We start from the raw sequence: 16668 nt of genomic DNA, 5'->3' as shown, positions 1-16668 counted from the left end.
CTTTTCACTTACTAGTTTCAGGAAATCTTAATTTGTATTGAACAGTGGCAGCTGGAGTAAGATTACTGGTGATTAGAATTCATCCCAGCCTAGGAATTTAAAAATTAAAAGCCAAAAAAAAAAAGTGGATTAAATGTCTTCCCCTTCCAGAAAGTGTGTTTTTTGGGAAATATTTTTTTACCTGCCTGAGTCTCAAGTTCTTCAGCTGTAACTGGGGAATAATAATATCTCCCCAAATTCTTCACAAGGTTATATGGGAGAAGCATTTTATAATCCTCAGAAAGTTATACAAATGTAAGACAGCATCAGTTTAAGATTTTACGTTTAAAACTTCTTATGTCATGTGGCATAGAAATGTGTGTTTAGTATGGGTGATGTTGGATTAAAGAAGTGTCATGAAGGAAGTAACTCAAGAATGTGATATTTCAATGTGAACTTATTCTCACTGTGCCAAAATACAATTCACATTTCTTCTAACACTCTGTGCCCTGTATTTTGATTTATTCTCTATTTCTTGCTGGTTCCCTCACTGTTCTACTCTGTTATTTAGCCTGTCCCCCACAAATAGTGGCAGAGAGCGGGAGCCTTCCCTGTCCAATTTTGTGGCCCCCTTTTCATGACGATGCTGGAACAAGGTGACTTGATGAGCTCACTTTCTATGAAGTCGTTACTGCAGCAGATTGCTTTCTCCAGTGTGTGACGTGGTGTGGGAGAGCAAAGACTGAGTTGTCCTCCTCCACCATTCTTCACGGAGACCGCAAATCACCAAGTCCCATTGCATGCCCTGTATCTCAAAACAATCCTTTAGCATAAGACATAATATTCTTGCTCCTGAATCACAGAAATTTCCAGCAAACTGGACTCTTCCCTTAATCATGTTCTCCCATCCCTACCCTCCCACCTGCCCGGGCTTTCCTCCACTCAGTATGCTGGAATCTCCTTGCCAAAACCTAAATCTGTACACATCAGTTTCCTACTTAACCACGGTGGCATCTGATCTTCTGGAAAGCCCTACACTGTCCAGATGTGAGAATAGACCTTCTAGATCTGATGCCTGTTCTGGCGTCTCTGCTCACACTTGCACTCAGCAATACTGAATTATTCCCAGTTCCCATATATTCTTGTTAAAGCTCCATGTTTTTTCCATGATTACCTCTAACTCTGATTACCATTTCCTCCACTCATTTCCATCTGGAAAATTCTTGTTTGTCCTATAAACTCTGTTCCAGAGTCACCCTTCGATGCGTCCCTCAGATTTCCCAGAAGTAGATTACTATATTTAGTATGTATTTTTATTATTGTACATATTACACCAAATACAATTCTCATTTGGAATAATTTGTTTCTCCTTCTAAACTGTGAGCTTCTTAAAAGCAAGGATCATGTCTTATTCATCTTTGGATCTTGAGAAACTAGCAGAGTATCTGACAAATTATAGCTACCTTATAAATATTTCTTAAGTAAATGAAATGGATAGATTCTCATAAGTGAAAACAATGCACACCCTGTATAATTCATGGGACTGAACCCTAGTAAAGGAAATTACTTAATGGGGCTCATCACTTATTCATCACCTGTTAGTTCCTTTTGCTATTTTGACATTTATGCAATCTGGTAAATTCTAAGGTTGCAAGCATCTTGTCTACATGAAGGAGTAACTGAAACTCACCAAATTAGGCCTGTTGGTGAGCCACACACCTTGTGACATTAGTATCTCAAAGATGGGTTATTTTCCCCTTCATCTCCTCTATATGACTTTGGGCAGCTGTTGTAATACTGAAATTCATGAAAAGCAGAGCTTCGTGACAATTTCAGAAGCAAAATTGCTCTCTGCAAAAACCCTCCTACCTTCCCCTACTGAAAGTTTTGCTCTTCATTCTTGCTAAGAAGAAAGTCAAGCATTATGTATATCAAGTCCCACTGATCAGAGTTAAATTGGAAACTAAGGAGCCCATGGTGGTGCTCCTTGCCAGTTCGATTCATGAATAGACTCTGTCCATCAGTCCCTCTGTTGAATCCATGTAATCAGTAAACTAACATGCCTTCCCTTTTTACTATTATGACTGTGATCAATGGGTAATAAATGTGTATTCTCAATTTTATCTAATAGTGCTGCTTCCCAGGAAACTTTAGCGGTGAAATGAGAAATGTGTTGTTTTCCTTTTATATTTATAATTAAATTCCATGCTTTCTATTATTTCACATGACTGAGTTTTTCCTTCTTGTCCTTATAAGGTACACATTTTACTTAGAAGTGAGAATTAATTCCTGTTATATAACTAATTATGGTTCTTTCATGAGTTAATTAATCACAAAATGATGATGAATAGACCGAACGGTGACATCAATGTAGTTTGCATCTATTTTAGCTTCTGTTTCATAAGACAAGATTTTGCTTTAAAACGTATGGTCCTAGATTATAAGAGATAAAAATTAGTCTCCTTCATTTCAAATAATTTCTGAAACTAGTACAATCTGAATTGAACTCTTCTGTGAATCAGTTTTGGAAAATATCATTAAAAGTCCATTTCATGGAGAGCAAACTTAGCTCTTACTGTTCTTTCCTCTATTTTTTTTTGTTTCATTCATTTTTTTTCAATAAATACTAACTGGACATATCATTTACTGATTGGATTGCTAGGCACTGTGAAGAATTTAAAATGTTTGAAGTCACCACCCTCAAAAACCTTACAGAGAAACACACAAAAAGTTAACTAGAAAAGAGATATCACAAACGGTACCAATTGAGGGGTACAGGCAGTAAGCGCTGTGGGTTTGGAGGCCAGTCTTTCCTTCCCTGACATTTTCAATCAGAGCTTTCCAGACTGCCATCCTTTGTGATTTATTTTTAACAGTTCTTTTCATCTCATTCCAACATACAGACAGATGCAGGAACATATCACTGGTTCTATCCTCTATCTCTCTATTGCTTCAACACGACTTCTAAGCTCTTGAAATAAAAATTGGAAGCTGTATCCAGACTATTTTGTGAATGTCAGATTATTATCTACCCACTTCCTCTGGAATAAAGGAGATGGGGTTCTGTGAATCAGGAAGGGTGTGATCTCTATATACCAACCATACCTGCATATTTAAAATCATAAAAAGAAAGTACTTGACTGTGTTCAGCACTGAATTGTTACCAAATTGAAGACACTTCATTAATAACCCTATTCTTTTCCAGTTATTATTTAGGCCAGACCCTGGGTACATCATCACCCATCATGAATGGGAACACACTCTTCCCTAAACTCTGTAAACCAAGGCTGTTCCATGCCCTTCTTTCCCTTCCTGTCAGTAGGCAAATCATCCCTCACTCATAGAAACAACTGGTGAGGCTCTTTGACCAGAATAACTGGCATCACATTGGTTTTCACCAATATTTTCTTTTACCCTTAGGTGAGTTATTCTGTACACAGCTCTATTCTCTTTTGACCTGTCTTCTGCAACCCAGTTCTGTTAAATTTACCCCCAGGTAGTCAATGTCTCTCACACTCACATATCTTTCCACTGCTATGGCTATAATTACTTTCTTGTGGTTTCATTGCTTCTGTACTTTTGTATCTCCCTGACTAGAGTATAAGCACCTTGGGGGTAGGAACTGTGACTTGATCATTGTTGTATACCTAGAACTTAATTTGGTTCCTGGAGTATAGAAGGCACTCAATAAAGATTTGTTAAGTGAATTTTCAGCATTGAGAAAAAGGGATAGTGGGCTGTGGAGGCTCAGAGGAAAGGCACCAAACCCAGACAATTATAGAATTAGGGAGAATTTCAGAGGAAGATCCACCTAAACTAAGAGCTGAAAGGTTATTGCAAATTAGCCAGGCATAGGGAGCAGGGAATCTGGGCCAAAAAAATAGCATAGACAGAAAACCATATTTGAGAAAGAGCAGGGTCCATTGAAAGACAGGCAAAAAGATCAGCTATGCCTTCTGTTTACTGCCCCCTGAGAATCAGAACATGGTGGTATATGTGTATATGTATTTGCATGTATGAGAGAGGAAACTTTAGTTTTTCAAAAGTTTAATTAGATACAATAAAAAATCAACTCCATCAACCTGTAAAACCCTTAATATTTACCCCAAATTCCTCTCTTGAGCTAAAGAACATTTCCATTAACTTTCTCATTATCTTCTTTCTCCTCAAGTCAAATTTTAATTTTTTAAACATTTTTTGATTCTCTGTTTTATCTGTTGGCATTTTCATAGCACTTTTAAATGATTACTGCAGACAGGAGTATAGTTAAGCAGAGAGGTGTGAACCTAACCACCTTGCATGAAATTATTATGCATAGAAAAACCGTTGCAGGTTCCAAACACTCAACTTAAAGATCAATATTTAGAAAATAACCTGCATCCAAACCAGGGTTTGGGGTGCACAGGGACAACTTGCAGCAGAATATGGTGGAAGGCAAACTGGTCTTGGAGTCCAAATGTTTTCACCATTAACTTTACTAAATCTCATGAGATTCTCAATATCATCATTTCTTGAATGGAATCTGTAATATCTGCTCTATATTCTTCATAGGTATTCCCCAAATTGAAAGAGAAACTATATGGGAAATGAACCACCTAACAGATGGTGGATGGTTGAATTCAGTTTGGCACAAGGTCATCTGCCATTGTAGTTATTTTTATGTTAGAAAATAAAAATTTTATACCTCCTCTAACAATTACAACAACACTGTGTATGGAAAAAATATGTATGGTGATTTAAATTAGTGAAAGTAAAGCTACACTTCTTAAATACACAGTTTTAAATAGTTTGTCTCTGTGACATAACTACAGCAAGTGTGTTTACATAGAAATGGCTCTTTTGCCTCAATAGCATGAGGGTAATAACACTGTAACCATTTTGTCTCCTAGAATGATTGAAGATAGTGGGAAAAGAGGAAATACCATGGCAGAAAGAAGACAGCTGTTTGCAGAGATGAGTAAGTATAGAACTTTTAAGGAACACCTTATCGTTTCCATTGAATACTCATGGAAAAACTGGAAATAACCACTTAACCCTTATGACATTTGTGCTTTTCCTTAAAATCCTAAATCCCTTGTATAAAATGTACATTTGGGCAATTTTGCTTCCTATTAGGTAAGAGTGAAATTAGCGAATCATCATAATTTGTTACTAGACTGTATATTTTCTATGAAAGAAAAGGTTTCGCAGAGCCAAATGGACACTTGATAAACACTATTTAGTGTTGGCACAAATATGGTCCACTAAATTTTAAAATCTGTGTTCATGTCCCCACAATATCGCTGTGTCTGGCATATTATAGGCACTAGATAAAAGTTTGTGAAATGAATTATTGAATGTTTTAACTGCAAAATGACATCATATGTTCCTATGGGAAAGAAGAATCAGGCATGATCACCAGAGCAAACTGTATACTGTCATTTGGACTTTATGGAAAGGGGAAGAATCTGTCCCACAAACCAGTTCCTAAAAAGTGAAAAGGAAAATAAAAAGAGTTTGGAGGTGGGGCAGCTGTATGACTCAGTCAGTTAAGCATCAGATTCTTGGTTTCAGCTCAGGTCATGATCTTAGGGTCCTAGGACTGAGCCCAGAGTCAGGTTCCACACTAGATGGGGAGACAGCTTGAAACTCCCTCTCCTTCTCCCTCTGCCCCTCCCCGCTACTCACACACATGCTCTCTCTGTAAAATAAATAAATAAATCTTAAAAAAGAGCTTAGAGGTAACCTGCTACATGAGGGAAACCAAACCAAAACTATACTTAGCTCAGTGGAGAATCCATTAAATAAAAGTTATTGATTTATGTAAACGCCTGGTTGCCATGTAAGTAATTGGCTGGTAGTGTCTCCATTACAGACCATAGTTTCTTTCTTTCTTTTTTTTTTTTTAAAGAGAGAAATAGAGCATGCACCAGCAGGGGTGGTGGGGCAGAGGGAGAGGGAGAGAGAAACTTAAGCAGGCTCCACGCTCAGTGCAGAGCCCAACTTGGGGCTCAGTCTCACGACCCTGAGATCATGAACTGAGCTGAAATCAAGACTGTGACACTTAACCAACTGAGCCACCCAGGTGCCCCACAAACCATTGTTTCTTATTCATAAAGAAGAAGAACTTGTGGTGGGGGGCATACATCTCAAATTCAATGTTATAAAGAAAAAAATACACTTCTCTTATTGTCTTTTTATCTCTCCTTCCTTGCATAAGGAATAAGGATGAGCAGAAGTGAGTTGTAAGCCTTTCTCTCTGACAAGGCAGTAGACAAAATTAGGTTTCTGCTGAAGACTGGAGCTGATTTGGCAAGAATGAGGGTTGGGAGCAGATAAAGGAAAGCCCCAGATAATAAGATTCATATTTTTCTTTATCATTTCCCAATAATCTGGAGGCACCAAGACAACGTTAGAACTAACAAAAAGGAAAGAAAATTGAAATTGATGTGAGGAATCTCAATCATGCTCCTTGCTTTTTCCACTTTCAGAGACCTGTCTATAGTGCCTGAGAGAGTTGCAGCCATGACCTTCCAATTTCCTCAGCCATGTTTGGTCCTATATCTTCACTTCTGGCATGGCTAGCCACCTGGAATTTGTGCCCTTTGTTGATACAAATGTAACCAAGGAAGGAACCTAATTACCTCTTCCTATCTCCACAAAATGCAGGCCAGCACAGGTGTCCTCCCATACCATAGATTCTTAGACTGAAAGTCAGGAGCCCCATTCATCATGGGCCAGTGCTTTGTCAGAAAAAGAAAAATATATTAATATTTAACATAACAAAGCAGTAAAGTCTGGGGGGAAATCTTTGAATTTATCATTGTTACATTAAAGATGTATCAGCCAACACACTGCAAGAATTATAAAAGTGTGCTTATTTCATGATTTTGTAAATACTTATCCAAATTTAAGTACACTGTCCCAGTTCCTTCTAAACCTGGTGCAGTCCTTGGCACAGACAAATACGGATGTCACAAATGTCAAAGGATGATTGACGTAAGTTTTTATAGCCACAGAAACAGAAAAATTTAAATTAAATTAAATTAAATTAAAAATTAAATTTTTCAAATGAGAGAGACATAGGAAAATTGTGCATTCATTTCCCAAGTGGTAACTTTATCTTCTCATAGAAACTTCTCCGGGATGTCATGCACTTTATTGAATCATTTTATGAGTTCTTCTGATTAGTGATCAGAAGAGTTAAGCCACACAAGTGTGTGTCTTTCTTCCTAGGGTATGCTAAATAATAAACTCAGATGTTGACCAAAAACGGGAAAACACATCTTACCTTAACAATGCTTTCATGAGCATCCTATTTAGATTGACACTAAGTAGGATATGTCCACAGGAAGTGGGATTCTGCCAGATAAGACAACTGGCTGATTTCAAAGGAAGAATTGATGTTGATAGGTAGGCTGTCATACAAAAGAGAGAGGGGATCTCCTTGAGAATGTGTTAAATAGTTGAAAAATATATGGGTTACCCCAGCAGCTCTATCAGCAAGACACACACACACACACACACACACACACACACACACACACACAGACACACACAAAGACAAGGAAACTGTTATCAGGGAAGACTGACATCAGGCCTTGGAAAGTAAGATCCCCCAGGAATCTGTGAGGGAGATAAAAAGGAAAGAAGAAATTGTAAATCCGGTCAGCTAAGTATTTTCTAGAAATAATTTTTTTAAACAGCAAAAGAAAGTGCCAAGGAGAGTCTTTGTTTTGGAAATTACAAATGCCAAAGAAAAATTGCACATGAAGGAGTTAAGGCAGGGAAGACTTTATTCAAGATTATTGCAATGCAGTCAGGACCTACTGCAGGAGAAAAGAGATTGAACTCAACTCCCTAGAAGAGTTTTTATTTATTTTTTTTAGGATTTTATTTATTTGACAGAGAGAGACACAGCGAGAGAGGAAACACAAACAGGGGGAGTGAGAGAGGGAGAAGCAGGCTTCCCGCAGAACAGGGAGCCCGATGCGGGGCTCTATCCCAGGACCTGAGCCAAAGGCAGACGCTTAACTACTGAGCCACCCAGGCGCCCCCCTGGAAGAGTTTTTCAGTACTGGGGTGAGCTATTGCAAAAGTCCTGAAGATTAGTAGTGGGGAAGGTGGTCAATTGTGTTTGCTAATTGTCCCAATTAGAAAGTTAGGCTTCTACCCTCCAAAAGAGAATCAGAGATCTCCTTCAATGATTGCATTTCAAAGGTTTGGCTCCGTGTCCTTAAGAAAGATATTCCTGGGCTGTAAAACTGGCAAGAGGCTGGGAGATTACTTCGCAATGGGGCAGACAAAGAATTTACAATGAAAAGTTTTCTAAAGTAAATGCTCTAAGGAAAGGAGGTCAGAGGCGTTGGGTCAGGAAAAAGCCTGTCTGAAGTTTAGTCAGGCTGAGGGGAATGTTAAGGCATCTTGGCCTTACAAAGGCCAAAGAACAAAGGGCACAAACAACAGAAAATAATAATTGACAAGAAGAGCAATTGATAAGAAATTTAGGCAAACTCAGGTGATTACAGCACATCTGATTTAAACATCTACTCTGAGCTCATAACCACAAGCAGGGGAAGCAAGAAGAAATGGTAAAGAAATGAAATTAAGGATAGCATGGACTCACAAATAAGAAAAAAAAAAAAACTAGCCTTATGTTAAAAACAAAACAAAACACTAGCCCTATGGCCACCAAAGAAATTGATTTGTTAAAGAAATTCTAGACAAGTTGCCCTTAACCAAAAATTCCCTTCAGTATAATTCCCTCATTATCAGTTTATTTAGTACCTTAGATTAAAACTAAAAAGACTAGTTAAAGGTAAATGTCATCCTCACCTTGACTTTTCAGCCATCAAATAAGTTTATCAGCTCAAATAAGTTTATCAGATTGGCTTTAGCAGAATAAATTTTTTGTTCTAGGAATTAAATCACTTCTGTTTTTCTGCTCTCAGAGGACATCACTCTGCCTTATATGACACTTATTTATGAACGTGTCACTCACTATTGTGAACGTCTCCTAAGGACAAACCATAGACCTTTACCTTCAAATCCATTCACCTTAGATGCTGAATAAATGTTGGTTTACAGACCTACAGGGCACAGGATAGGTATGTTTTAATCAGAGGAGAGTGATTGGAAAACATTCTTTCAGGACTTGGAAGACTACCTACCGAGATAAAAAAAAAAAAAAAAAAAAGGTCCTGAGGAGAAATCAGAGGGATACCACTGCCTTTGAGCAGAGGAGGGATGGAAAATCAAAGAGAGGCAAATGTTGGTACTCAACAAACCCTTGAATTGTTCAAAGGCAGATAGTTCTTCAGAAAGTTGACTACAGTTAGCACATGGATAGTTGGAATGAAACCTAGAGTATGATTTTGCAATGCACACTATGACTTTTAGGAAAACTGATTTCAAAAACTAAGAAAAATGCCATGAATGAGACTGATACCATGAGCCCACCACACACCCTATAGGCCATGGTGGATACAGTGACTATTTTCACTCGCTTCATTTCTCTTGCTCTTCAGCTTCTTTAAGGTATTAATACCATGGGTCACTATCCTGGAAATACTCTCTTATGTCACCACTCTAGTCTGCTCTTCTGCTTTTTTTGACCGTTCTACTTCTTTTTCTGTCTCTTACCTTCCAGATACCCTTAAGCCAGATTTTACCAAGGTTTTGTTCTTGATCAATTCCATTTATAACTTTACTTTCTCTCAAGGCTTCACCATTATTGTTATGGCTCACAAGTTTCAAGGAGTCCTTCAAAGCCACCTCCCATATTCTCATAAATCAGCTTATCCAGAATAGTCAGTATATAAACTCTGTGTCCCTTCTAGCCTTGCTCCCTGTCAAGGTTTCTACTAATGAAGCAGCTTGAGGTGGGCTCACCATTAATTCCACTAAGTGTCCCTAACTATATGCAGAGTCTCCTCTTGGAAAAACATTCCCAGTCTTGGCCCAGTAAAGACAAATTGGTGCATTTTATATGTTTGTTAATAATTCTGGGAATGTATTCCATAGTCAGGAATTCTATATCTGTATATCCAACTGCCACTGATATCTCTATTTGGACATCCCACAAGCACCTCAATCTCTGTAAGCCCAAAACTGAGCTCCTCATTCACCCCCCTACAAACCTATTCCTCCATGTTTTTACCTTAGCCCAGTGAAGGCCTCGCCATCCCACTGAGTGTCCTAAGGTAGGAATGTGAGCATTATCCTTGGCCCCCAAACTCCTCTCTCTCTCCCTCTCTCTCTCTTTCACACACACACACACACACACACACACACATCCAGTCAATCAGCAAGCATGGAAGAGTTCAGACACAAAGTTCATAGGCTTCATCTTTATTCTATAAATATTTGTTGAGTGAATTTGAAAAATGAATGAGATATTTAATTATCTGAATGACTATACCAAAGGCTTTATAATGAGCTGTCAAAACATGAAAGGCAAACTATACATGAATTGTGTGAAACTATTCAGAATGTAATAAAATGAAAGCCAAAAATTAGGTAAGGTTGGTTGTTGGGTAAATAGTAGATGGATAAAAGGAGAAAAAGGAAAGAAAGAAAGAAAGAAAGAAAGAAAGAAAGAAAGAAAGAAAGAAAGAAAGAAAGAGGAGGAAGGGAGGAAAGAAGGAAGGAAGGAAGAGAGAGAGAGAAAGAGAAAGAAAGAGAGAGAGAAAGAAAGAAAAAGAAAGAAAGAAAAAGAAAAAGAAAAAGAAAGACAGAAAGAAAAGAAAAAGAAAGGAGGAAGGGAGGGAGAGAGAGAGAAAGAAAGAAAGAAAGAGAAAGAGAGAGAGAGAAAGAAAGAAGGAAGGAAGGAAAGAAGGAAGGGAGAGAAAGAGAAAGAAAGAAAGAGAGAGAGAGAAAGAAAGAAAAAGAAAGAAAGAGAAAGAAAGAAAGAGAGAGAGAAAGAGAAAGAAAGAAAGAGGAAGGAAGGAAGGAAGGAAGGAAGAGAGAAAGAGAAAGAAAGAAAGAAAGAAAGAAGAAAGAAAAGAAAGAAAGAGAAAGAGAGAGAGAAAGAAAGAAAGAGAAAGAAGGAGAGAGAAAGAAAGAAAGAGAAAGAGAGAAAGAAAAAGAAAGAAAGAAAGAAAGAAAGAGAAAGAAAAATGTAGGAGGGAGGGAGGGAGAGAGTGAGGAAAGGAAGGACAGAGAGGAAGAGAGGAGAAAAATCTTGGAAGGAAGAACAAAAGAAAGGAAAAACAGGATTTGTAGAATATAGCAGTGTGATCAATCAGAATTTCTTTTTTTTTTTTTAAGAGAGGAAGAGATGGGGGGCGGGGGGGATTGTGGGGCCCGACACAGGGCTTGATCTCACAACCCTGAGATCATGACCTGAGCCAAAATTAAGAGTGGTACACTTAACTGACTAAGCCACCCAGGCAGCCCTCTAATCAATCAGAATTTCTTAACTGCATCTTTGCTTTCACCTTTATCACTTTCTTCCAAGTATGATATGGGTATGAGAGATTTGAGAAGATGGCACAAGAGCATCAAGTTGCCTTAAGTGAATTAGCTTTACATTTTTATTCTGAAAAGTTTCAAATATATACAGAAGTCTAGAAAATAATATTCATCTCCACCCTTAATTATTTACCCCCAGCCCCCTCTATATTATTATGAAGAAAATCTAATACATTAGATTTTAAATGAGTTGTATCTATATGTTTTAAAGAATTATATCCCAGTGATATAATACTAAAAGGAAAAATACCATCCGTTTTTTTTCCAGAAATAATTAAGAGGACATTACAAAAAAGAAAAAATAGGGAAATACTATACTCATTTATTTTTGCTATACCCATTTTTTATTAAAAAGGGAGAATATAGATTCTTGAGCATCTACGGCATGAACTTTTAAGTTTTATGATAAGATGGATTTTTTTTCAGATCATATAATAAATATAGTGCTAATCCTAGATATTTCAACATGCTAAGAAAAAGGATTGCTCTACTGACTTCTTTATTCATTTATTAAAATTCTTTTTTATAAAGGAATTAAGTCAGGTAATTTCCCTTTTTAATAAGGGAAATTAGCTGACTTAATTGTGTTCTAGACACAATCTAGAGACCAGGAAAATACTATGGCATAAAAATGAACCTTAATTTCAGCAAGATACTGGCAAAGTCTCTTACTTTAGTAAGACTTTAGTGTGCTTGTATTGGAGAAATGTGAGCTGAATCACTACAATTAGGTGGATTTATAGTTGGTGGTGTGACCATATCTGCAGGAATAAGTATTGGGTCAACCTGGAGGACAGCTTCTAGTAGTATACTAGAAGAGTCTATTTGTGGCCCTGTTCATGTCCTTGGTTTTAACCAACGACTTGGAAACAGAAGACATGTGACTACTCCCATGGCAGGCTACAAATTTGTAGACTTTTGAGAAGAAAGACCACACATGTAAAACTGAATTAAGTTTATGGTTTACTGGGGCAGAGACAAATAAATTTATTTTTAAAAAGTTGGTTAAACAGAGCAAGAGCCAGTGCAGCATGTCTCAGTTCAGCTTTTTTGGGTCCCAGAACCATATGGATCCTGTGGTTGCCACTTAACATTGTTTCGTGCAAGGTGGTGTGAAAAGCTAATGTCTGAAAAGCTAAGTTTCATTGCTCACCACATCCTGTCTGATATTCAGGGCTTACATCCTCAGCCAGGAAGAATTTATACAAATAGAAAACATCAAGAAACCCTCAGACCCCTTCCTGACTCGAACAAAACAGAGGGTCAGTTAAGTCCACATGGTGATAGGACAGGGAACGTGGTCAGTCTCCTGTCCCTAAGTATCATCTCTGTGCCCCTCTTGACTACGTGCAGGAGAGACACACCTTTGCCAAATTGCCCCTAGGACCTCTGTGAGAAGGAGGTGCCAAGGAGCCACAGTTTCTGTCCTCGGAGGATATGGTCTTGCTGGAACTAAGACATTTAATTGTGTGCGACATGCAGCCCTTTGATACCTGGGGCTTATCATTATTCTTCCAGAACTTACACAAATAATCTATGTCCCTAATGTCTTCTTTAAAGAACTTATTTACAGATATTGAGACTCTCTTGAATGTTGAGCCAAGCTCAGCATCAATAAAAATACATCTTCATCCAGAGGAAAAGGCAGATTTAGTGTTCAGGGATTTCTGATAGTCTCTCTGTCTCTAGAGAGTTCATGTTCCACAGAAGCCTCTCAGATTTACAGAGGACACGAAACTGGGAAGTCCCTTTGAAATGCCAGTGGCAAAATCAAAATTTTTAGAATGGTTACAAGCACGAGCTAAAAATTAAAAGAAACTAACCAGATAAATACAACATCCTACCTTTAGCCTCCAAATAAGCATTTAAATCAGAAAAATCTGATCAGATGTAGGTCCATATGATTTTTTAAAACCCGCTTTTTAATGAAAAGAGCCAGAAGAATGAGCCGTTCATTTTTTTTAATTGCATTAGTAAGTGTCCTTATCAAAGTTGGTAATGATTCCTTTCTATATATTCTATATAGGCGAGGCAATAACTGTGGCATTTGGGTTAATTTTGTATATCTCATTTCGAGGAGATATGAGCCAGGCAAAGAGCAGGAAGACTAGAATGGATAAAGGTCTCAAAGTCATGTCTGATGATAATGAGAATCATAATAGCAACATGCATGTATTGAAGCCCTATTGTGTGCCTCCCTCTGTGGTAGACATTGTGCTTGAAATGGCTGTAGAATTGAACCTCTCCAATCTAAAAGGTCAAGAAGTTATGATCCCAGCTAAACTCTAAACTCCATGATGACAGGGGCATTTGTACACAATCTTCAGATGGTAATGAAGATGCTGGTCATGATCATGATAGCTGCTTCCCAATGTGTGAGAAATAAATTATCAAGTGGCAGGGAGAAAAGCATATGTATATCCAGAAAGGATCAAATGGATTGAACTTATCAGGATGCAAATTAAAGCTCAAATATAAAAAAGAAATTTCTATCACTTATTGTTGCTCAGAAATGGTATAAGAAATCTTTTAAGGAGTCCCACCTGCTATTAAGTGCTCACTAGGTACAAGCTTCAGACATTATGAGCTGGTAAAACTGATGTTGTTACCCCCATATACATGAAGAAATCAGATACCGAGTAAAAACTTGTCAAAGTTCACACAACTAGGAAATGAAAGATTAAGGCTTACTGACTTTAAAGTTCATTTAGTTTTACTAAGCTATAATCATCCCTATCTTTGAAAATAATCTTATATGGCCATTGTGCCCATGTCCATCTCTTGAGAGCATGTTTAAGAGAATTCCCGCCCTGGGTGAGGGTAGGCCCTACCTATCTCTTTTGATCCTTCAAGCACTGTGTCAATGAGCCTGTTTGTCAAGTAATACACTCTCGTAAAAATAAATATTTAATGATCTGCTTCATAAAGCTATAAAGTAATGGGAATATTGATATCATTTTTAAATGAATCTAAAGAGACCAGTTTGATTCAAGGGGATGCTAAATGCTCTCAATGCAAGACACTTGCTAATTCATCCCGAGTTTCATTAAGAAAGCACTTAATTGACCTCCTAATATAATTATTTCTAGGCCACTTCATTTACTTGCTACCCTAACTATTCTATTTTGAAACACTTATGTAGCACTTTTACTGGTAAAGTTCAACACATGTCAAACTATAGCTCCGTGCCTTTATATCTGTTTCGAACCATAAACGTGGGCTTAAAGAAAGCCAAATATTTGGAAGCAGAGAAGAGCAGACATTTGTTGAAAGTCTGCTATGTTCTAGACACAATCTAGAGACCAGCTCATTCAGAAAAGGGTAGGAGGGTCACCAGGAACTCCAGTGTGGATGTGGCAAGCAGCCCATCTGCAGGGCATTGTGAGGACACCAGCCCGAGCCTGGCAGAGGTTCCAGATAGAGAGTCGTAGGAAATATTACTGGGTTGGTGGCATGGAAAGAACACACAGAGGGGCTTGGATTCTCAGCAGAACATTCAGACCTGGTGAGCAGCAGAAGCCATGCTGGATTCTTGAGTAGAAGTGTAGAATGAGGAAAGTAGTTCAAGAATATGCGGACCGTGCTCTCTCTTTAGAGAGGAACGGGAAGCCTCAGTATAAGAAAGAGTAGTGGTTGTTTTTAGAAAGGAGTCTCCTCTGAGGTTGACAGGAAGGTTTGCAGGATACGCACTAGTAATACTAATGAATACACAGCCCAAACTATGTGCCAGGCAGTGTTCTCTGTGCTTAGGTGTAGTCACGCATTTGTCTTCTAATTCCGTGAAATAAGTAGTAGGAAGGAGTATCATCATCCCCAACTTCCAGAGGAGAAAACTGAGGTTTCTAAAAGCAGTTGACCTGGGCACCTGGGTGGCTCACTCAGTTAAGCATCTGCCTTTGGCTTAGGGCATGATCTTGGAGTCCTGGGATCAAGCATCCAACCCCCCCCACACACACCCCCCACAGACTGTGCTCAGCGGGGAGTCTGCTTCTTCCTCTCCCTCTGCCCCTCCCCCCTACTTGTGCTCTCTCTCCCTCTCCTCCCTCTCTCTCTCTCCCTCAGATAAATACATAAATAAATAAATAAATAATCCTATAAATAAAAAATAAAAATAAATAAAAGCAGTTGACCTAAGGTCACACAGGAGAGATACCCCATATTCAGCGAGTGCTCACCTCGCAGCCATATTCTGAGGACCAATCACAGTGCATTTAAAATGGTTATTTGATGATACTGCTATCATCTTGCTATTTAAAGTCACAACTTGAGCAGATTGTTCTCGGAAGTGGAATACACCACAGGACTGAGGTCGTGTTCCTCGGCCCATGAACATGGTCGACAACCAACGTGCTGGCTACGTGTGCTCTCTTCCCCTAGAACCTGAGGGATATGAGGCAGACGTTTTCAAGTCTGAAAGTTATATTTGTATTCTAATAAAAATAAAAATCAAGTTAAGTGAATGGGTTATAATATCTGTCGTCGTTTTCCTTATAAATATTACAAATCCCTTTCCACACACATGGCATACCATATGTGTACTTTTCTCCCCCTACCAGGGGCTCAAGATCTGGATCGTATCCGACTCTCCACGTACAGAACAGCATGCAAGCTTAGGTTTGTTCAGAAGAAATGCAACTGTAAGTATGGCAGTTGTTTGGACTAATTACCCTCCTGAATCCTATAGTTTACGTTTGTTACTTTGTTTATTAAAACTGGTTGTCTTGTAAGTGTTGATAAAAATATGTTTACACAGCAGTAAAGAGTATCACGATGCACAAATGGCAGAGAGACTATCCATAAGTAATTCTGAAGGCTTAATTGCTCTTAACTGCTAAAGTATTGAAATGGATAAGCCTCTGGATATATATGGAAATCCTGTCCTTGGGATGGTTTTTGTTTTTTTTTTTTTTTTAAGATTTTATTTATTTATTTGACACAGAGAGACGCATTCGAGAGAGGGAACACAAGCAGGGGGAGTAGGAGAGGGAGAAGCAGGCTTCCCGCTTGAGCAGGCAGCCCGATGCGGGGCTCGATCCCAGGACTCTGGGATCATGACCTGAGCCGAAGGCAGACGCTTAACGACTGAGCCTCCCAGGCACCCCCTTTTTTCTTCCCCCTTGGGATGGTTTAAATCTGGATGGATATTTTTCTTCTTTTCTCTAGCCTTGGTATTGTCCATGCAGTGCCATCAGAATGGTTTCTACAAACATTATAAAACATCAAATATTAAGTCCTCTT

General features: G+C 38.4%; 1 protein-coding gene across 23 annotated transcripts in view; it reads left to right on the top strand.

The window, feature by feature from the left end:
* The first annotated feature begins 4863 nt into the window (after nt 1-4863).
* DTNA (dystrobrevin alpha) overlaps nt 4864-16668 on the top strand; it is a 120446-nt gene continuing 108641 nt past the window's right edge. For 22 of the 23 annotated variants that reach the window (XM_088019596.1, XM_088019593.1, XM_088019591.1 and 19 more), the window contains exons 1-2: nt 4870-4936; nt 15987-16067. In XM_088019596.1, the coding sequence (XP_087875722.1) occupies nt 4870-4936; nt 15987-16067 (148 nt within the window). Of the gene's footprint in view, nt 4937-15986; nt 16068-16668 lie in introns of all 23 variants that reach the window. The other variant, XM_088019607.1, reaches the window with a different exon arrangement.

The sequence above is a fragment of the Eumetopias jubatus genome, unplaced genomic scaffold (assembly GCF_037043125.1).
Source record: "Eumetopias jubatus isolate StellerSeaLion01/CBP00866 unplaced genomic scaffold, mEumJub1_p1.0 scaffold_16, whole genome shotgun sequence".
In the NCBI taxonomy this organism is placed as follows: Eukaryota; Metazoa; Chordata; class Mammalia; order Carnivora; family Otariidae; genus Eumetopias; species Eumetopias jubatus.
Note: the sequence above shows the minus strand (reverse complement) of the source record. Positions and strands in the feature narration are given on the sequence as shown.